The sequence below is a fragment of the Rhineura floridana genome, chromosome 7 (genome assembly GCF_030035675.1).
Source record: "Rhineura floridana isolate rRhiFlo1 chromosome 7, rRhiFlo1.hap2, whole genome shotgun sequence".
NCBI classification, from domain to species: Eukaryota; Metazoa; Chordata; class Lepidosauria; order Squamata; family Rhineuridae; genus Rhineura; species Rhineura floridana.
In genome coordinates this window covers 118,319,254-118,341,417 of record NC_084486.1, presented here as the reverse complement: position 1 = coordinate 118,341,417, position 22,164 = coordinate 118,319,254, and the positions used below count along the sequence as shown (strand labels likewise).

At 42.1% G+C, this 22,164-nt stretch overlaps 1 protein-coding gene across 4 annotated transcripts in view; it reads right to left on the bottom strand.

Annotated features, from left to right (window-relative positions):
* Positions 1 to 22,164, bottom strand: part of RNF13 (ring finger protein 13) — an 85,605-nt gene that overhangs the window by 18,658 nt on the left and 44,783 nt on the right. For all 4 annotated transcript variants that reach the window (XM_061637013.1, XM_061637015.1, XM_061637014.1 and 1 more), the window contains 2 exons: positions 20,574 to 20,664; positions 17,195 to 17,300 (listed from right to left, as the gene is read on the bottom strand). In XM_061637013.1, the coding sequence (XP_061492997.1) occupies positions 17,195 to 17,300; positions 20,574 to 20,664 (197 nt within the window). The remainder of the gene's footprint in view (positions 1 to 17,194; positions 17,301 to 20,573; positions 20,665 to 22,164) is intronic.

Sequence of the window (22,164 nt, the reverse complement as noted above, 5' to 3'; positions counted from 1 at the left end):
TTTTTGCCACTACATAAATGTTGGCAATTCTGATCCTCAGTACCATCACACCTCAGGAGAACAGTGCCAATGTGTCAGCAGTCAATTTCTTGGTGAGGCTGTCTGTCGTTTTCTACAATGCCATGCAGAAATTCTTTGTGCGCAGCTGGAGTCAAATACTGAAAGTCCATCTTGGGCCCACATACCAATTCTCTACTGTTAAAGGAAAAAGCAGGTGCTACTTTACTCACAGCCATTCTTGCAGCAAATGAGTATGCACTCAGAGTCAGTTCCTTTGCATCTGCACATATGGGCAGCAGAATAGTGCCAACTTTGTTGGGTAGTTTTTTATTTGCCTTGGAAATTGCTTTTCCCAAAGAAGAAATGAGTGCAGCCTCCACAGTTGTCAAGGTTCACAGTCAGAGTGCTTTAACACTTTCACTGTGTAGGATTGCTCCAAATGCTTCTTAATTGTTGTCTTCCAGTAAACGGTTCCTTTTGCTATTTTGGGGGGGGGGGCTTTAGTAATCAATGAAAATATTTTTACTATTTTTAGAAACTCAAAACATGCTCTACACCTAACATAGCGTTGGCCATTTTGATGAAAATGTTCAGTCACTGTCTTTTGACCATGCTTGACGAACTTGGAAGCTGATCTCATAATGCCCTTATGTCCTAATGTTCTACCAGATGTGGTTGAGTGAGCACTTTCAGCATCTCCAGCAGTGTGAGCTTCCTCATCTTCCCCTTAATTGTTGATGGGGGAAGGCGCATATTTGAGCATTAGTGATACAGCAGCAGTAGGGGTTGCATCAGTAGATTCTTCATGTTCATCACCAGGTGCAGATGAGAACATAACTGCAAATATTGTGTTGGCAGAGGGTACATGAGGTACATCAGCTAGCACAACCACTGTAGGTGGTGGTTGGGTGAACTGTTGGACACTGCTAGTCAGTGGTGCAGGGGAGTTAGTTTTCTACCAGCAGTCTTCGACTCATTCTAGTACAAAGTGGTTACAATAACAGACTTGGGAAAAGGAACTTCTAGGTTGAAGAGATATGCAAAAGATTAGCAATTAAAGTGGCTAAACAGAAAGTAGGAATTGAAAGCAGTAAAACCAACTTTTCTCCTGTTTCTTTCTGAACATCCCTGTTCTTGTCCTAGCCAAACACAAAGTGGTGCAGTTTAATGTTCAGCAGCCTGTGCTCCAAAAACTGTATCCAGCAGCTGCAGTTCTCCACAGGCCTTGAGGTACCTCCTCGCTGCTCAGCTTGGAAAATCACAGGGCAGGCCTGACTCTGCTTTCAGCTCTTTGTTCAGCCTCCTTGTCCTTCTGTTTTCTTTTCTTAATGGTAACAGCAGCTGCAGCATAGGACAGGTCTCTGTTGTGTCATAGTACAGTTCACAGGATAACTGGAGCTTTGTTCCTGTTTGCCAGTATTAGCTTTGTCCATCACCTATCCTGGAGAACTAATCCTTGAAGAAGACTCGTATCACATGACTAGACATCTAGAAAGTTCAGTTCAATAGAAGACAACATCTCAGAGAGACTTCCAGACTAAGACAAGGTCCACTAGGCCCAACAAACTGCAAGGCTCTGCAGACTGAACAAGGTAGGCCAAGAAGCACAAGGTCAGTCACAAACTGAAGGAGAAGCAGATATATTGATATTAATAAGTTTGTGGCCTGGACCTTATTCCAGACAGTGTTGTAAATAAAACATGGGTTAGAGGCAACAAGTATGCAGTTTTTGAGCAGCCATTTTGTGAAGATCCTCCATTAACCCTAACTATACCCTTAGTATACCATAACAGTAAATATAAACAGAACCTTCAATATATAGGAATAATAGCCATTTTGCAAGAGAGGGCAAAACCTAGTCACAAAAATTATAATTTGGGGTGGGGGCTCAGCATCATTGTTGTGATTTGTGGGGGAAGAGATGAGTCTCAGTACCTGACTATAGGTTAAGGGAGATTATCTCTTTCCCCGCAAAAATGGAGCATCCCCTTACAATCCCATTCTTTTCAAGGCACCTCTATTTTTCTTGCTCCCACACCATCTCTCTAATTTCCCTCAATTTGTTTTTTCCTCTTCCTGTCTGTCTGTTCATTCTTATTTTCTCTTCCATCTTTCATGTTCTTTCATTTACAAAACGTTTGAGGACAGGAAGTGTATAGGCTGCCTGTGCAGTAGGAAAAAAAGCTAAGCACTAGGATTTGCCCTCTCTTGCAAAATGGCTATTATCCCTGTAAAATATGTTGAAGGTACTGTTTATATTTACTGTTACAGTATACTAAGAGTTAATGGAGGATCTTCACACCCTGCGTTAAATAGCACTGGATACAAAATAGTGCCCTGCAGAACCCCATAGCAAAGATGCCACAGAATTAAAGAGCACTGCCCCAATGCTACTGTCTGGACTTGGCCATGCAGGTAGGAATGGAACCATTGTAGCACACTGCCTCTGATACCCATCCCATACAGTCAATCCAGGAGAATGCCATGGTCAGTGGTATCAAAAGCCACTGAGAGATCAAGTAATAGTAACAGGATCACACTCCCCCTCTCCTGATACAGTCATCCATCATAGCAGCCAAATTCATTCCACATCATGTATGGATGTGAAAGTTGGACAGTGAAAAAAGCGGATTAAGAGAAAAATCAACTCATTTGAAATGTGGTGTTGGAGAGTGTGAGGCGTCCTTCCCTGGCTCTCCCTGTCAGGTTCTTACCTGCTCATGGTTACTGCCTGTCTCTAGGCACCACCAGGGACTCCACCAGTCCGGACCGCTCTCTCTTATGATTTCTCTCCCCGCTCTAGCACAGATCTCAACAGATCCCCCTGCTAGGCAACCACCAGTAACGTCCCAATACTAGTATTCCCAGAGACTCTGAATACTGGTATTGTTATTCTCTTCACCGCTGCCACCATTCGTTACAGTTCCCCTTCAGCCTTGGTCATTACCTTACCCTCCCTTCTGGTCTGTGAAACCCCAGCCAAGGATCAGGCCTTTGGTAAACCAAATTAAGTATTTATTACAGATAACAAAGCTAACAAGATTAACAAGATTTCTTCTTAAGGCACATAAGCATATGGTTTTACTCAATACTAATCCGAACTCCACCTCCCTCCTGGTAAACAACTCTCTAAACCCCACCAAGCAATCCACTCTTTCTCTTCTCCCCCCCCAGATTCCACTCTCACTCTTCCTTTTATACATTCAGCCATTTTAAACACTGAGCCAATCATCTCGCATTCTACTGCCTATTCACTCCCCCTCCTCTTTCACTACTTACCATGTATACTCTAAACAACCAGCACTTACCATATATACACTAATATATAGGAACATCACATTTCTGCCCCCTTAAACAACGGCAGAGTATTATTCCTGTTCCAGGATTTATACGTCGCGTTAACAAATAAAAGTCTCTATGGGGAAAATGTCTTTCTTTGTTCCTCTGTCTGGTCACGTCACTGCAGTCCCAGCCACTTGCCTGGAAAGTCCATCGGCCAGTACATTGTCCTTGCCTTTTATGAACTGGAAGTCCACTTGATAGTCCTGTAGGGCCCAGGACCACCTCTGCAGCATAGTGTTATGGTTTTTCATAGTCTGCAACCATAACAAGGCCCGATGATCCGTAGTCACTGTGAATCTTCGTCCCCACATGTATGGGCGCAACTTGTTCAGTCCCCACACGACCGCTAGGCACTCCTTCTGGACCGACGAATAGTTTTTCTCCCTCGGCGTCAGCTTGCGACTCAGGTACGCCACTGGATGTCTGGTGCCTTCTCTCTCCTGTAGCAAGACGACTCCCAGCGCCAGGTCCGATGCATCTGTAGCCACGATGAATGGTTTCTCATAGTCTGGTGCTATTAATATGGGTCCTTGGCACAAGGCTTGCTTCAGCAGATCAAAAGCCTTCTGACATTCATCCGTCCATACCACACGCTCAGAACACTTCTTCTTTGTTAATTCATGCAAGGGGGTTGCTATTTCCCCAAAATTTCTCACAAACTTCCTATAAAATCCAGCCACACCCAGAAATGCCCTCACTTGCTTTTTGGTTAAGGGGATCGGCCACGCTTGTATTGCCTCCACCTTGCTCCATAAGGGGGTGATTTTCCCACTCCCCACCTTATGTCCTAAATAGATTACTTCCTTTAGTCCAAACTGGCATTTCTTAGCTTTTATTGTGAGGCCTGCTTTTCTTAAGGCCTCCAATACTGTTGTCACTGTTGTCAGTGGCACCGGCCACGTCATCGATATAGGCCACTGCAAAATCTGACATGCCTCGCAACACAGTATTGATTAGCCTCTGAAATGAACTTGGTGAGTTCCTTAGTCCCATGGGTAAGGTCACAAACTCATATAACCCATCTGGTGTACTGAAGGCAGTTTTGGCTCTGGATTGCTCGTCTAGTTCCATTTGCCAAAATCCTTTACAGAGATCTAGTGTAGAGATAATGGTTGCTGCCCCCAATAACTCTAACATTGCGTCTACCCTAGGCATAGGATATGCATCTGGGACAGTAATTTTATTGATTAGCCGATAATCAATGCAAAACCTGGTCGTTCCATCTTTTTTCGGAACCAGGACAATACTTGAGGCCCAGGGACTGATGGATTCCCTGATCACTCCTAATTCCAGCATATCTTCCACCTCCTTTTTGATCTCATTCAAAACTTTCCCATTCACACGGTATGGAACAGATCTGATTGGGGCATGATCTCCAGTATAAATGGAATGTATAACTATACTGGTTCGGCCAGGTTTGTTGCTAAAGAGATTCCTATAGGTTTTCAAAACTCTCAGAATCTCCTCTTTTACTTCCTCCTTCACCTTCTCTGACCATTCCACTTGATCTACCCCTCCTTTGTCTCTGCTTTCCTGTACCAGATCTGGAAGTTCAGGCCCACTTCCCTCAGGGAATAAGGTAACTTGCAACACCTGTGCATCCCTGGTATGGTAAGGCTTCAACATATTTACATGAACCACTTTGCTTTTGTTTAATTGGTCTGTGGTGATTACATATGTCACTGTGTCAAGCCTTTCTCTGATGGTATATGGTCCTTCCCAGTTAGCCTGTAATTTGTCATGTTTCCTGGGTATGAACGCCATAACCATATCTCCCACATCATACACACGTTCTCTGGCTGTTCTGTCATACCAGTAACTTTGCTTCTGCTGAGCTTGACTGAGATTCTCTTTCACCACTTCCATCATTTGTTTCACTGGTTCACATTCATCCTTTCTCTCAGCAGGCATCCACAGTCTATATAAAATCCCATTCTCCCACACAACTTGATTCCTCAGTTTGTCAGTGAAAGGAATCTGTTGGGTCAGGGCTTGTTCCTTTACCTGCTTCAAACTTCTATCTTTATGCAGCTCTTCCCTGAATTGCTCTGCTTCTTCCCCAGAGACCACTTGATACAGTTTGTCTTCTTCAGCAGGCCTGCTAGTGGTTGCTATGGTGACCTGAGGCTGGTTAACAGATTCCACCCTGTTTGTTTCAGCCCCCCTTAATATGGCTTCTTTTTCTCTGCCAATTTGCTGTCTGGTCACTACATATATTTTCCCCTGTGCCCCCATAACATCTCTTCCCAGTATTACTGGTTCTTGTTGCTGGGCATTAATACCAACTTTATATAGGCCCTTTCGGCCTCTCCATTCCATTTTCACTAGGGCCACAGGCAAACTCTCTGGTTGACCCCTCACTCCTTGGATAGTCACCATTTCCTGAGGTAATATTTCCTCAGATTTTATTAAATCTGGCCTCAGTAATGTCTGAGCGGCACCAGTATCAAGCAATGCCCAATAATTTGCCCCTTGTACACTCACTTCCTCTCTCAGACTTGAATCAAGGTCTGTTACTTCTGTCCAGTTTATCTGGCAAAACTGAACCTTTTTCGCTGTTTCTAAAGCCTTGGGCTCTGTTTTCACTGCCCTTGTCTGAGCAGGATTACTAATGGGGTTGGCAACCTCACATTGAAAACGTAGGTGCCCCGGTCTACCACATTTGTAGCATAATTTCTCCTCACTTTTAGGGTACACAGATCCACTCTGGGGTGTCCTGTGCCCTTCAGATTTTAATGGAGGACTCACTCGCTGTGGAACCACATCCCTTCTGCCAGCACTATATGGTCTGGGTTTAAACTCTCTTGATGTTTTCCCCACCCAGCCAGTTCTATTAGAGGCGAAGTGATCCGCCATCTCTGTGGCCTCCTGCACAGATGTAGGGGAACGGTCTTTGACCAGGAGCCTTATTTCTGGTGGTAACTGATGGTATAATTGATCCAGTATCATGAGGCTTTTCACCTCTTCCACTGACTGAGCTTTGGCACTACTCATCCACTTTCCAAATATATCCATCAACTTTGCTCCCAGTTCCACAAAAGACCTCCCTGTCTGTATCTGGCAGTTTCTGAAAAGCTTTCTAAAATAATCAGGCCCCAGTCTGAATCTTTTAAACACTGCTTCTTTGAATTCAGCATAGGTGACGGGCCTGTCTGAGGGGAAATATTGGTATACCTCAGCCAATTCCCCTTTAATCAGGTTTGATAAATACTGCATGTATTTATCTTCAGGTAGCCCCCACAACTGAGCTGCTTTTTCAAAGGTGCTGAGGTAAATTTGAGGATCTTGACCAGGCTCACAGACAGCAAAGTCCTTTGGAGTAATTTTTATTTTTGCTCCATCTCTCTCTTTCCTTGTCTCCTCAGAGTGAAATTTCTCTCTATCAAATTTTAACTTTTCTACTTGTAATTCAGCATCCAATGCTCGTTGCTTCTCCCTCTCCTCCAACCCCAATCTCATTCTCTCAATTTCCAACTCCCTCTGTTTTTCCTTCTCTGCACCTTCCATCCTCAATCTCTCAGCTTCCAACTCCCGCTGTTTATCTTTTTCCTCAGCCTCAAAGACCCGCTGCTTTTCTTTCTCATCAGCCTCCCATCTTAACTTCTCTCTCAAGTACTCTATATAAGCGGGATTGCTTAAATATCCTTCTGGGGTCTCTTCTCTGACAGGTTGTTTTTGCTGGGCAGTTGCAAATCCTATAAGTGCTACCCTCAATTCATCTACCCCTTTACCCTCGTGAGGTAAATTGAATGTTATGCACTTCTCCACCAGCTCCTCTCTTTTCATTTTTATGTATTCAGCCATGGTGTTTGAGTTCACTCACTCTTTGCCACACACTCTTTGCCAGTCACTCTCACAAGTAATCTTGTTTTGTTATTTCTGTTTGCCACACCACTGTATCTGGATTCTCTGTTGCTCGTATCTGGATTCTCTGTTGTTCGTATCCCACCTCTGCCACCACATGTGAGGCGTCCTTCCCTGGCTCTCCCTGTCAGGTTCCTACCTGCTCGTGGTTACTGCCTGTCTCTAGGCACCACCAGGGACTCCACCAGTCCGGACCGCTCTCTCTTATGATTTCTCTACCTGCTCTAGCACAGATCTCAACAGATCCCCCTGCTAGGCAACCACCAGTAACGTCCCAATACTAGTATTCCCAGAGACTCTGAATACTGGTATTGTTATTCTCTTCACCGCTGCCACCATTCGTTACAGTTCCCCTTCAGCCTTGGTCATTACCTTACCCTCCCTTCTGGTCTGTGAAACCCCAGCCAAGGATCAGGCCTTTGGTAAACCAAATTAAGTATTTATTACAGATAACAAAGCTAACAAGATTTCTTCTTAAGGCACATAAGCATATGGTTTTACTCAATACTAATCCGAACTCCACCTCCCTCCTGGTAAACAACTCTCTAAACCCCACCAAGCAATCCACTCTTTCTCTTCTCCCCCCCCAGATTCCACTCTCACTCTTCCTTTTATACATTCAGCCATTTTAAACACTCAGCCAATCATCTCGCATTCTACTGCCTATTCACTCCCCCTCCTCTTTCACTACTTACCATGCATACTCTAAACAACCAGCACTTACCATATATACACTAATACATAGGAACATCACATAGAGCTTTGCGCATACCATGGACTGCGAAAAAGACAAATAATTGAATGTTAGAACAAATTAAACCAGAACTGTCACTAGAAGCTAAAATGATGAAACTGAGGTTATCATACTTTGGACACAACATGAGAAGACATGATTCACTAGAAAAGACAATAATGCTGGGAAAATCAGAAAGGAGAAGAAGAAGAGGAAGACCAAACAAGAGATGGATTGATTCCATAAAGGCACAGACCTGAACTTACAAGATCTGAACAGGGTGGTTCACGACAGATGCTGTTGGAGGTCACTGATTCATAGGGTCACCATAAGTCGTAATCGACTTGAAGGCACATAACAACAACAAAGACACATCAACTGAAAATAGCACTGTAACTCTGGGCTAGACACTGCAGTGCATGCCTCAACTAGACTTACTGCAGCAGCACCTAAGTCACTATGAAGTTAAATGACTTTGTCCTCAAAGAGTCTTGCAAGCTGCTTGCAGATAGTTTACAGACCAAATCCGGGGTGACCAGTCTCCGGACCACATGAAACAACTCTGCCAGCTGACTCCTTGAGGATGCAGTGAAGTACAACTTGTTTGCTGCCTTCACTGCTGTGTAGTAGGCACAATTACATGTCCTAACGCATGTTTGGCCAGCCTCAGAGCAAGATTTCCACCACTTGCAATACAGTCTTCATCCAGCCCACTGCATTAACCACAGCTCCTCGGAATACCAGGAAACTTTGCAGTGTCCATAGTGCCAGAGAGGACCCTCAAGAGCTACTCATCCCACAGTGAAACAAGACCTTCAACAGGATCACTTGCTCTATCCACTGGAAAATCCCCCAGAGCCATCAGAAATCCATCAGCCTCCAAGGGTAGACCATCCAAATAGTTCCTCCATTCCTGCTGACAGGAGTAGGTCCTGCAAAACCAAACTTCACCAGGAAGTGGTAGACCATGACAACAGAATAATATCCACCCCACCTACTTCCAGACTACGCTCCTACCCACTTGGAGCAAAGACAAAATCGAGGGAATGCCCCACTGTGTGTATTAGGCCAATGACCATTTGAGACAATTTCATGGTCGCCATGGAGGCCACAAAATCTCAAGAGGAACCCAAGGCATCTGCAGCATGATTGTTTAAGTCACCCAGGACCATTATCCTGGGCTCCTCCAGCACCATGCCAGAGGCCACCTTGGCCAGGCCAGCCAGGAATACTGTTGGTGTACTGTCTACCCTGCTGCCCAACAGTATCCATAGCCTGTCTCTTTGGCTCAGTACCAGATGCAGGCCTGCCTCTCTCACTCCAAAGGGGAGGTGTTTCCTGGTGATGGAGAATGAACTCTGGTGGATCACAGCAACTCCCTCTCCCTGTCCCTCCAGTCTGGCTTGGTACTGCACTGAATACTGCAAGCAACGCTGGGTTAGGTCTGGCCCACACTGCTCCCCCACCCAGGTTTCCCTAACACACATCAGGTCTGCCATCTCATCCATAATTAAATCATGGATTAGCATAGCAGGCTTTTTTGTTTTAGGTTGATTTTTTAAACCTATTTGTTTCTAGCTTCTAATCATTATTCTGGCATCTAATTCTAATCTACCATACCAAGGCCAAAAAGGCTAGGATCTCTTAAAAAAATAAAAATAAAGATATAACAAGTCATGAGCATCTAGTAAGCACCTTAGGGACCACACACAGCTTCTTTGGAAGGTATCTTTTGATGAAAAACAATTAGGAGAGCTGTAACAGTTTCTTCTAGTTTTCAAAATTACATACAGAGAAGACATTTAACCTGCAAGGAATCAATCCAAACTAGTTGCCTGGTTTTTTATTAGAGGCCAACCACAATCTGCTGTTGTTGCTTGAGGGTTCAAGTGTATGTATGTGAAACAAGTTGCAAAAAGTCTAACCCTAATAATCACTTCCTTATCTAAAATATACTGCAATTTCTTTGAACTTTTCAGACCAATTTAAGTAGCATTTGATTTGACTTTTAATTAAAGCAGCTGTTTCTTCAACACAAACAGAATTGGGTTAGAGAAAGTAACTGAGTATGGTCTGAAAAACATGTATCACTTTAAATAATTTTACAGAAAAGTCAGGCCTACAAAGAACAAACATTCAATTTATCAGTTTTATCTCTAGAGGTTCTGCTGCCATCTCATCCATGAAACCTTTAAATTCAGCAAGACATCAGAATAACATGCGAATGTCAACCATGATACAGAAAACTATCAATTTCACCTGTAGGATTAATATGTGCAAGTCCAACTGGCCCTATGGTGGGATTGCCTCAGCAGACAGATCTATTCTGCTTCTTTTCTGAATTAAGTTGTACACAGGTCCACAATTAAATCCATTGCAAAAATAAGAGCGCTACTTTTCACTTACTCCCATAATAAAGGCCTAGATCTTCTGAATAACCCCTTTCTACTCACAGATCTAGCAGTAGGGAAAACCTGGGGAAAACGCCTCTTCTCCCAACCTTCCCCGATAATACCTTACATCACCCGCTAATCTGTCACACAGACAATCTGACACAGTTTCAGAATTGAGAACACAAAGGAGTCTACACGCTTAGAGATCTCTTCGTTAGCTCTTCTCCCATAACCCCTCAATGATTAAGAGAAAAATTGGGACCCTCCTCTTGCACATAGTTCCAGTTCCATCAAATACAACATTTCACACCAATCCCCTCAAACAGCAAGGCACTAAAACCCTGGCCCCATTTGAAAATCTCTCCTGGAGCTCCTTCACAGATAAAGGTTTATTATCAACTCTATACAAATTACTAATAGAAGTAACAACTGGAACCCTGGACAGCCTCTGAAACATATGGGACCAGGATACCAACACTGAGACTGATCTCATCAAATGGAATTCTGTTTGGGGAAAAATATCCCTTTTAGCTCTGCTTCAGCCAGGCTGAGAGAGAACTCCTTCAAAACTGATCCACAGATGGTACCTGACCCCCCCCACACACAGACACCTTCAGCAGAATCACTAAGGATACTAACTCATTATGCTGGAGGGGGTGTGGGGAGACAGGTACCTACTTCCATATGTGGTGAACATGTCCAATCATCTGGACTTTCTGGAACAAAGTATCCCATGAAATTGGACTCATCACAAAACAACAAACAACACCTGATCTACTCACAGCCCTCTCAATATTCCAGGGAGACACTGAGGCTTTGCACTTCAAGGAGTTACTGGTCGCCTTTTTCGTAGCAGCTCACATCATTGTGGCATGCCACTGGAAACAGGTAGACCATGACTAAAGGAAAGAATGGTACCAACAAATCTGGGCAATAGCCCTTATGGAGAAAATCATCCAACAAAGAAAATGACATAACCCCTCAAAGGAAGACACATTTCACACAAAATGGTACATGTTTATTAGCCATATTGCAACAAAGAAGGATGACTGGAGCCCTCCCTCCACTCACGACTCTCTATGGAGAGGTCCTTGGTTGAATCACCCTAGAATCATCCCAAACGCCTTACCTTTCTGCCTCACCCTAACATTCCTGACACCTCTTCTTCTTGTCATTTAAATGTTATGTATATGTCAAATGGCAATATATTGAAATATGAATATTGTTCACACATCCCTCCTCTTCCTTAGCGATGCCTTCTGATCTCACTCTCCAATCTCTCTTCTATTCCCCTCTCATTTTTCTCCCTTCTTCCTCTCTCCTCTTTTTCCTCCCTTTCCTTTCCTTTCTTCCCATCCTCCCTCCCCTTTCCCCTCCTTCCCACCCACCCCCTCCATTTATTATTGTTATTATACTTATTTATTTTCTAATTGTGTTGAAATTGCCTTTTTTGAATGTTGAACATTATGTTCCCTTACTTCATGTACTTGAAAAAAACTATTTGTTTAAAACAAAATTAAGTCCATTGCTCTGAAGAAAGCACCCATATTCTCACAAAGGGACACAGAGGTTATAAAAAGAAATTAGAGCTATTGTTGCCAAGATCACAACTGCCCTGAACTCCTTCTAGGAGAAAAGGGGGAATATTCATTCATTCATTCATTCAATACAATGAACTAGTTTTGCAATAACAAGCAACTTCACTTCTGATGAATCCATGACAGAAATATGAAAACTCATACACGGTAAATTACAGCTGTATTCACACAATGTTTTAAATACAGTCTGTTAAACAAAACATGAATTGTCTCCCAGATAAGCAAACAAACCATGGCTTCTTTCTCTCAAACTTACTTATTTTCCAGCTGCTCTTGCCTTGTGCGTCTGTAGCTGGGTTGAGGTGGCCAAACAAACAATAGTTAATCAAAGGTACTGGATTTGGACGTAACACCAAACCTTAGTTAAAACGAGCCATGGCACATAAACCAATAACAAACCATGGCTTCACATAGTGGTTTGCTGCCAGAAATCAAACCGTGGTTAGTATGCTAGGCTGGGTTTGGCGATCCAAGCAAACCACACTTTTGCTAAACAAACCACGGCTTAGCATCATGTATAAATCAAGCCAATGTCAGTGCAGATATAGTCATGGTACCTTACTTAATACTTAACTATGGTTGAGTGTTATTTATTTGTTATTTGATTTATATCCCGCCCTTCCTCCCAGCAGGAACCCAGGGTGGCAAACAAAAGCACTAAAAACTTTAAAACATCATAAAAACAAACTTTAAAACACATTGAAATAAAACATCTTTAAAAAGGTTTCTTAAAAAAGGTTTCAAAACATCTAAGATTAAAAACATTTTAAAAAGAAGATTTAAGAACATATTAACAAGCAATTCTAACCCAGACACAGACTGGGACAGGTCTCAACTTAAAAGGCTTGTTGAAAGAGGAAGGTCTTCAACAGGCGCTGAAAAGAGAACAGAGATGGCGCCAGTCTAATATTTAAGGGGAGGGTATTCCACAGGGTGGGTGCCACTACACTAAATGTCCGTTTCCTATGTTGTGCAGAACGGACCTCCGGATAAGATGGTATCTGAGTGTTATGTTTGAATAGCAGTACACAAATAATTGAAACTTTTTACTGTAGCTGATGCACAGGACAAAATTACGATTTTGTTTCATCACAACTCCTGCTAAGAATTTATCATGCAGCTGAGAACTGGAACATATTTTTCCTATTTGGTGATAGTTTAGCAGGGAAGGAGGGATAAAGTGTTACAAATAAATAAATATAATGCCAACAGGGAAAGGGAATTGTCAAAACCTACCACAAAAATGGCAGGATGACAAATTTTGTAGAAAGAAACTCTGCAATAATTGCCTAAAAACAAAACCTGAAAAAAATCACACTTCAAAGTTCTAATTTTGGGTAAATTTTCAATCAGTATCAGATTTGCAATATTGTTTAAAATAATGGTAAGAAATACAGAATTAAAACGTTACATATCCTTGACTATCTCTGTTCTTTGAGACAGTCCCGTATTAATCAAAAACTATATCAAGACAAACTCCAGTATAGGATTTGTGTTTTGCCTTGATGGAATTTCAAGCAAACAAGTACAAGTCCTTATTAGAACAAGGTGACAAGTCTAGCAGTTCCCACAATATCTCCAAGACTGTGCTAGGTCTTGCCAAGTGCAAGTGGAGATGTTGGGTACGTTACATAAAGATGCAGTTTGACAATATCACAGATCTGTGCAATACACATGGAGGCCTCCACGTGTATTCGGCTCAGCCAAGGAATGTTTCCAGGTTGCGCTAGGTCTCACTGCACTTGTACAGATTTCCAGCATATATGAACAGCTAAGACAAGAAAGCCGCTTGTAATAGTTAGGAAACAAAAACTTCCATTCCAAGGTGACAGAATTCACTCCCTCAAGTAGTAGTGATGGCCACCAACTTGGATGGGTTTAAAACAGGATTAGACAAATTCATTGAGGATAAGGTTATCAATGGCTACTAGCCACAATGGCTATGTTCTACCTCAACAGTCAGAGGCTGTATGCCTCTGAATTCCAGTTGCTGGGAATCACAAGTAAGGAGAGCACTGTTGTGCTCAGGTCCTGCTTTCAGACTTCCCATAGGCAGCTGCCTGGCCACTGTGAGAACAAGATGCTGGACTAGATGGGCACTGGCTTGAATTTCCGTCTTGTGTTCTTATGAGATGCTGTTCTTAGGAATTTTAGCAGATAATTATGTCATCCAAATTTTGCATATAGCAGACATTATTACACAACTAGAAAAGCATAAACTCATAAAGGGAACAATCACTGGAACAAAACAACATTAGACACTCCTATAACCAGTGGGATCTGTGACAAAATGTTATAGTGTATCCTCATCTCTTAAGACTAGGGCTTCTGTTCAGAGCTTCGGCCTTGTAGTGCTGGTCACTTGCTCTCAAAGGAAGAAGGGAGATTCAGGGGGAGGGGAAGGCAAAAACGAAAACCTTGTTTTTCCTTACACCCTGAGGCCTTCCCCTGCTATGCCATATAGCAGGACTGGCCGCCAGACCTTAACATAGGCATTTTATTGCTGTATAGTGGGACTGTGAAAGGTAAAATGTATTCATCTCCTTTCTCCAGAAATGTATCTGCATAGTGCAGCGAGGGGAGTTTTGTAATCTCACAGCACACAGTCCCCAGTCTAATATCTCCCTCCAGAATGCATACTATGACTGGTTTGGGGCTTCAGTAAGTCAATTCCCTCTCTCCCACTGCCCTCTTATTTCCTCACACACACACACACACACTCCAAATACACCACCATTCCATGTCTCAATAGCTCTCAGCCATAGACTTAATTGAGAGACTAACATAGTTTTGCCCGATAGCTGGTTCCATTAGGTTCTTTTCTCCTGAGACAGAAGTGAGAGGTGCTTATAGAAAATGAGGAGAAAATCTAGGATTTTGTTATAGTGGTGGCTGACCATTAGTGTATTTTCCCCTCCCCCAAACAACATAGCAAAGACAGAAGTTCCTATCTTTGGTATCCTATGTAAACCTGGTAGTTTCATCTCCAGACAATGGGTTGAGTTACTCTAGAAACTATAGAATCAACTGCAATAAATATTGCTCCTAAGTCCTTGCTGCTCTGGGTTTTTAATTCTTTAAATTTTAATTTATATATGTATGAACTTCTTCATCACCTGTGGAGTCCCCCAAATATGTAGAAGCCACTACTTTATTATTGGGTGGCACTATTTCACTTCTAAACTCATAGGCAATGAACAGTGGGAATGATACCTTTTAATTTTGGGAAAGACAAATGGGGAAAACAATATTTACATTTTCAGTAACTTCCAGAAAGAAAGACATCCGATTCAGAGGTCTCTTGTGGGCACAGGGGCTGAGGCATACCAAGGGCCTCCCAACCTACATGAGCTTCCCTATTTGTTGCAACAGATGTGGAACTTCACGTTTGCAGCATCCGTTAAAATGATTATAAATGCCCTTTCACAAAGAAGCTCTCTTTGAACTGGTGCACACCTGAAGATCTCGAATGGGTGACAGCATCAAAGACTTTTTTTTAGATATTTCTGAGTGCATGTCTTAAGAATTCTAAAGTATGGTTTACATACTGCCATAAAATCTTATTTCTTTCTCTTTTTAAAAAACCCATACAAACAAATAAACTTTGGGCCAAACTGATTTTGGCAATATCACAGCTCTGTACGCACAGTGCATTGCAAAAGTAATCAGACCCCGGACCAATGCTCTCATATTACTGAATTTCAAATGGTACATTATAATTTCGTTCTGTACTATATTTTATTTGGAAACACTGAAACTCAAAATCAATTATTGTAAGGTGACATTGATTTTATGTTGGGAAATGTTTGTAAGAAACATAAAACTGAAACACGTTGCTTGCATAAGTATTCAACCCCTGTGCTGTGGAAGCTCCTAGTTTACACAGATGAAAGAAATTGCCCTATCAAGAACACCATTACTTTACCATTGGCCTCCATCTGCGAACCATTAAAGTAGATGTCAGGTTAAAAACCCCACTGTTGAAGGATCATTGGTCAGGCTGTGGATCTGAAGGAAAATGATGACCAAAGAACATTCTACAGAAGTGAGAGAGAATGTAATAAAAATGCATAGATTAGGGAAAGGGTACAAAATAATATCCAAGTGTTTGGATATCCCAATGAGCACAGTTGGATCAATAATCAGGGAGTGGAAGCTGCATCACGCCACCCAGGCACTGCTAAGAAAAGGCTGTCCCTCAAAACTCAGCACTCGAACCAGGAGGAGACTTCTTGTGAGAGAAGCCACAGAGAGGCCAACAATCACTTTGAAGGAGTTACAGAGTTCAGTGGCTGGGAGTGGAATAATGGTACACCAGTCAACCATATCAAGAGCTCTGCCTAACACTGGCCTGTATGGGAGGGTGGCAAGAAAGAAGCCATTACTCAAGAAGTACTATCTGAAAGCATGTCTGGAGTTTGCCAGAAAGCATGAGAGTGCCCCAGCTGCGATGTAGGAAAAGGTTTTATGGTCAGATGAGACCAAGATATAACTTTTTGGCCAAACCTCATGGCAAACCTAACACTGCCCATGCCTCAAGATACACCATCCCTACAGTGAAGTATGGTGGTGGCAGCATCATGGGGATGCTTCTCATCAGGAGGGACTGGGCATCTTGTTAAAATTGAAGGATGAATAGATGGAGCAAAATACAGGGAAATACTGCAAGAGAACCTGCTTCAGTCCACTAAAAAACCGAGGCTTGGGAGGAAATTCACTTTTCAGCAGGACAATGATCCTAAGCACAAGGCCAAAGCAACATCGGAGTGGCTCAAGAACAAAAAGGTGAATGTCCTGCAGTGGCCCAGTCAAAGTCCTGATCTCAATCCCATTGAGAATCTGTAGCACTCTTTGAAAATTGTTGTCCACAAGCAATGTCCAACCAACCTGAAGCAAATGGGCCAAAATCCCTCTGACACTGTGTGCAAAGTTGGTACATACCTACCCCAAAAGACTTAAAGCTGGTATTGCAGTGAAAGGTGGCTCTACCAAATATTAATGTGTGTGGGGTTGAATACTTATGCAAGCAACAAGTTTCATTTTTTTATGTTTTTTACAAACATTTCCCAACATAAAACCAATGTCACCTTACAATAATTGATTTTGAGTTACAGTGTTTCAAAATAAAATACAATACAGAACGAAATTACAATGCACTATTTGTAATTCAGTAAGTAAAATGAGAGCATTGGTCAGGGGTCTGATTACTTTTGCAAGGCACTGTATCTTGTGGAGGTGGAAGCATGAGAGAAGGTTATACTTACCATAAAAATAACAATAAGGATGAGACAGATTCCCACAATAATTAGAAATGGAATTAGGTAGTACTCCAAAGGAAGGCTGAATTCTGGGATTAACAGAATATGGCCTCTGTTAAAGAATAAAAAGAAGACAATTGAATTTAAAATGTATTTCACTTTACCAAAATGGGTTAAATCCTGTCAACGAATTTCAGACAGCAACCAAAAATGAAGTCAGAATATTTATCCATACGAGTGAAATTGCCATTTACAAGCTGTATTGTTAAACTATTTAATCAATGATGTAATTAGTTAATTCACATGCAATATAATGATAAACAGGTTAACAGCACGCTCATCATAATATAATCCAGGATCAACAGTAGGGTCCTATAAAAAAGTAGGTTTACGGAGACTGTTGAAATGTTATGTTTCTGGATTAAGTCACTACAAAGTTGATTTGGGCATACATGCTTATCCTATGGCACTGAGTCAGGACCTACCATTTTCCAAAATAGCGGACACATGGTTGTAAATATGGAATTATTCATGAATGAGTGCACATAGAAAGGTGGCAAAATGTGTTTTTAAAGTCAAAAGGGCTAAATGAATTGTTAGCATCATGCTCAGAGTAAATGTTGGAAAGGAAAAACTAGAAATATGTTCAACTTGTACTTTTCTATCTATTGCATATAAGGCTATTTTGTTGTTTTTCCCTTGACATAAGGCAGAAAGGTAGCATCTAACTATTAATAGTCTGTGAATAGGCAACAGATATAAAGTGAAATTATCTGATACTCCTGGCACACTATATAGCAATAGTGTTATTACAAGACTGCATGAGTGAGAGCATAACTCTATCCTCTAACTAAGGTAACATTTCTCCTGAAAAACTCAATTGTCAAATCCAGTTTTTAGCTGTCAGTAATTTAAGCATTCTGATTTAAGAGGTTTCCTTAGGAGCATAAATAAAATATTAATAATAAACAACATAAAGGGAACTGTGAATTTGAAGCACAGAGTTTGGTTTTCAATATGAGAAAATAGTTTGCATTAGGGCATGTCTATGTACAAAATCTGAAAACATCAATTTCCTTTTGGAAATTTTGCAATGACCTCATACACTTTGAAAGAGAACAAACATACTCAAGATTTCTAAGTGTACAAAATAACATTCTCAGTGGGAAAGATGGTACCCCATATTGATTCCTAACACAATGTTATATCAAAAATTAAAAAGCCATCAAAACACACACAAATGTTATCAACTTAGCAATAAGGCCACATTAAGTTTTCATATCATAGCAACCAAGTTCTTTATTACTCTTAACATCTGTTACATGACTGTAACTTATAATCTTGAAGACACAAGCTTATTTTAATGCTTCCATTCATCCAGAGAAAGTAATTCGCTAGAGGTGTGCATTCACTTTGTGAGTACTCTGAAGAACAGGGTGAATTGGGGTGTTTGGGGATGCTCATGTTCCTGAGTTGGATTTGTGTTACTAACATGGCGTGTCAAGCTGAATCAGGGTGCTCCCAACATTCCAAGCAGTTCTGTTGCCGTGGTTTTTCCAAAAACTTTAAATGCATAACTTCCTCATCCCACCCCTTTCTTTTCTCAGAAATTAAGCGAAGCTGACTGGGGAAATACAACTGAAAAAGGGACAGAGTTGAATTTTCATTTTGATGGATAGGTCTAACTTTTAATCACAATGTATTATTTTCCCAGTGCACTCCTACCACAATAATTTCGGGGAGGAATAAACAGTTATTCATCACATGGGTTGTCATTCTCATCCAAGTTTTGGCTTTGAAAGTAGGGCATAAGCAGCTGACTTAGACTATTGGGGTGGCCTGCTTCTTACCCTATCATTATTTTTCCTTACAAACAATTAAAAATCATAGCTATCTCTCTCTTTTTTCTTCACAGAGGGTACTTCCAGCAAAGGGGAAGGGGTGTCAAGAAAAATGGACTTTCCCAGTTTTTTATAACAAATTGTGTTGAGTGGACAAATTAATATTAAGGACTTACAATATTCATGTTAAGGTAGCTGAATAGAAAGCACCCTCAGATGTGTCCTATATCCACATCCTTCCCCCCAGCCTCGAAACGCTGTGCGACATTTGATTGACATACTTAAATTTGAATAACACTTTATTAGTGTCAAAAAATTCATACAATGGTTGACAAACCACTAGATGAATAGTAGCAGTTTATTTATTTATTTAATTGGTATCCCGCCCTTCCTCCCAACAGGAGCCCAGAGCGGCAAACAAAGCAGTAAAACGCTTTAAAACATCATAAAAACAGATCTTAAAATACATTAAAACAAAACAGCATTAAAAACATTTTTTAATTTTTTTTTAAAAGGGTTAAAAACATTATTAAAAAAACATATTAAACAACACTGCCACAGATGCAGACTGGGATAGGTCTCAACCTAAAAGGCTTGTTGAAAGAGGAAAGTCTTCCAAAGGCGCCGAAAAGATAGCAGAGATGGCGCCTGCCTAATATTTAAGGGGAGGGAATTCCACAGGGTAGGTGCCGCCACACTAAAGGTCTGTTTCCTATATTGCGCAGAATGAACCTCCTGATAAGATGGCATCTGTAGGAGGCCCTCACCTGCAGAGCGCAGTGATCGACTGGGTATATAAGGGGTAAGATGGTCTTTCAGGTACCCTGGTCTCAAGCTGTATAGGGCTTTGTACGCCAAAAGTAGAACCTTGAACTTGGCCCGGTTGCAAATGGGCAGCCAGTGCAATTCTTTCAGCAGCGGGGTAACATGTTGGCGATACCCTGCTCCAGTGAGCAGTCTCGCCGCCTCATTTTGCACCAGCCGCAGCTTCCGGACCAACCTCAAGTGCAGTCCCACATAGAGCGTATTACAATAATCCAGCCTGGAGGTTACCAGTGCGTGGACAACAGTGGTCAGGCTATCCCGGTCCAGAAACAGCCGCAGCTGTTTCACCAGCTGAAGCTGGTAAAAGGCACTGTTAGCCACTGAGATTACCTGGGCCTCTAGTGACAAAGATGGATCCAGGAGCACCCCCAGGCTATGGACCTGCTCTTTCAGAGGGAGTACGACCCTGTCCAAAGCAGGCAACTGACCAATTATCCGAACTTGGGAACCACCAACCCACAGTGCCTCCGTCTTGCTAGGATTCAGACTCAGTTTATTGGCCCTCAACCAGCCCACCACCGAGTCCAAGCAGTGGTCCAGGGCTTGCACAGCCTCTCCTGATTCAGATGTTACGGAGAAATAGAGCTGGGTATCATCAGCATACTGCTGACACCTCGCCCCAAAGCTTCTGATAACTGCTCCCAAGGGCTTCATATAGATGTTAAACAGCATGGGGGACAGTTTAAAAATTACCAAAATAAAATTAAACTTTTACATACCCCTTCTCATAGGTGAATTCTTCTTTAAGAGACTTAGCTGATGCTTCACCAATAAAGACAGATGGAATGTCAATCTTCTTTAAAACATCAACTATTTGCAGAGACAGAATAGAAAGGGAGAAAAGACAAGCAAAAATATAAAGTTTAACAATATACAGTATATGGGTATACTACTAGTGACAACTGATAAATATAAGCTATCCATCTGAAAAACATTTATATTATTAGTGTTGTTTTTGGAGGCTTCTGTATGCAAATAAAGGTAAAGGTGTCCCCGCACTTGTAGTGCAAGTCGTTTCCGACTCTTAGGGTGACATCTTGCGATGTTTACTAGGCAGACCGTATATATGGGGTGGGATTGCCAGTTCCTTCCCCGGCCTTTCTTTACCCCCCAGCGTATGCCGGGTACTCATTTTACCGACCACAGATGGATGGAAGGCTGAGTGGACCTTGACCCCTTTTACCAGAGATTCAATTTCCTCCTTCTGTTGGAATCGAACTCCGGCCGTGAGCAGAGCTTTTGGCTGCGTTACCACTGCTTACCACTCTGCGCCACGGGGGATCTTTGTATGCAAATAGAGACTCATAATGTCATGACCCCCAGACCCTCAAGGTACCGGGTTCATGCATCAGACTCAGACCCCCACCCTTAGGGAAATGAGACTGGAACCAAAAAGCTATTACTTCACCCTTGCCAAGGCTGTGTACGCTCACAACAACCCTGCAAGGTAGAAGGTAGGCTGCCACCACCCCTGTATACTGGTCCGCTCAGAGCCAGGGGATCTCTGAGCCCAGAAGATATATAAAACCAAGGTCCTAAAAGGCAAGAGTCACAGTTACACTCCTTGCCAGGCACCTCTGGTTTAATACTTAAAATCCAAGCTTTTAACTTCTTAACCCTCTTTGGTAGTTAGCGACTGAGATTGGTCAAGTTACTGAATCCAGAACCACTCCCTCTCTCAAATGAACACACCAGGTTAAATAGAAGTAGCTTTATTAAGATATATAAGTGCACGTAACAAAATAGCAGCAAGTAATCCTTTAAGACCATTCACCCAACAGGGGTTTAGGTTCTTACAAGAGAATTCATACACACAACAAGAAAATAATTAACTCAACTAACTACTTACACACGAGGTAGTTGGTTGCGTGGCACCTCTCCTAAGAGAGATGGATGTTCAACATAAAGCAATGGAACCAGACATAGGTTGCCTTCCCATAAGCAACCCCTGGAACCATAAGGCAGAAAGGTTTGGAACTCTGGTGCCAATCAGCATAGGCAGAGAACAGAGAACAACGGCTATGGGTCTCTAGCCCTATACTTAAGGGAAAAGGATCCTAACGGTCCAAAATTAATTGACCAATCAGGAATTGGCTGATGTAACTTTCTTCTCGATGTTTCTCACATTTTCGCGCCTTCAGGCCCCCCCTCCCAACTGTGTTTTCCAACTGTACAGGCCAAGGATGACCTTGAGTACCAGGCACTTGCTAATCAGCAAAGATAAACAGGTGCAGCTTGTTAAGGCTTCTTCTAACCGTCTTCAGCTGGGAAGTGAAACTCAAATTTGCAAATTGGCAAAGGCTTGTCTTT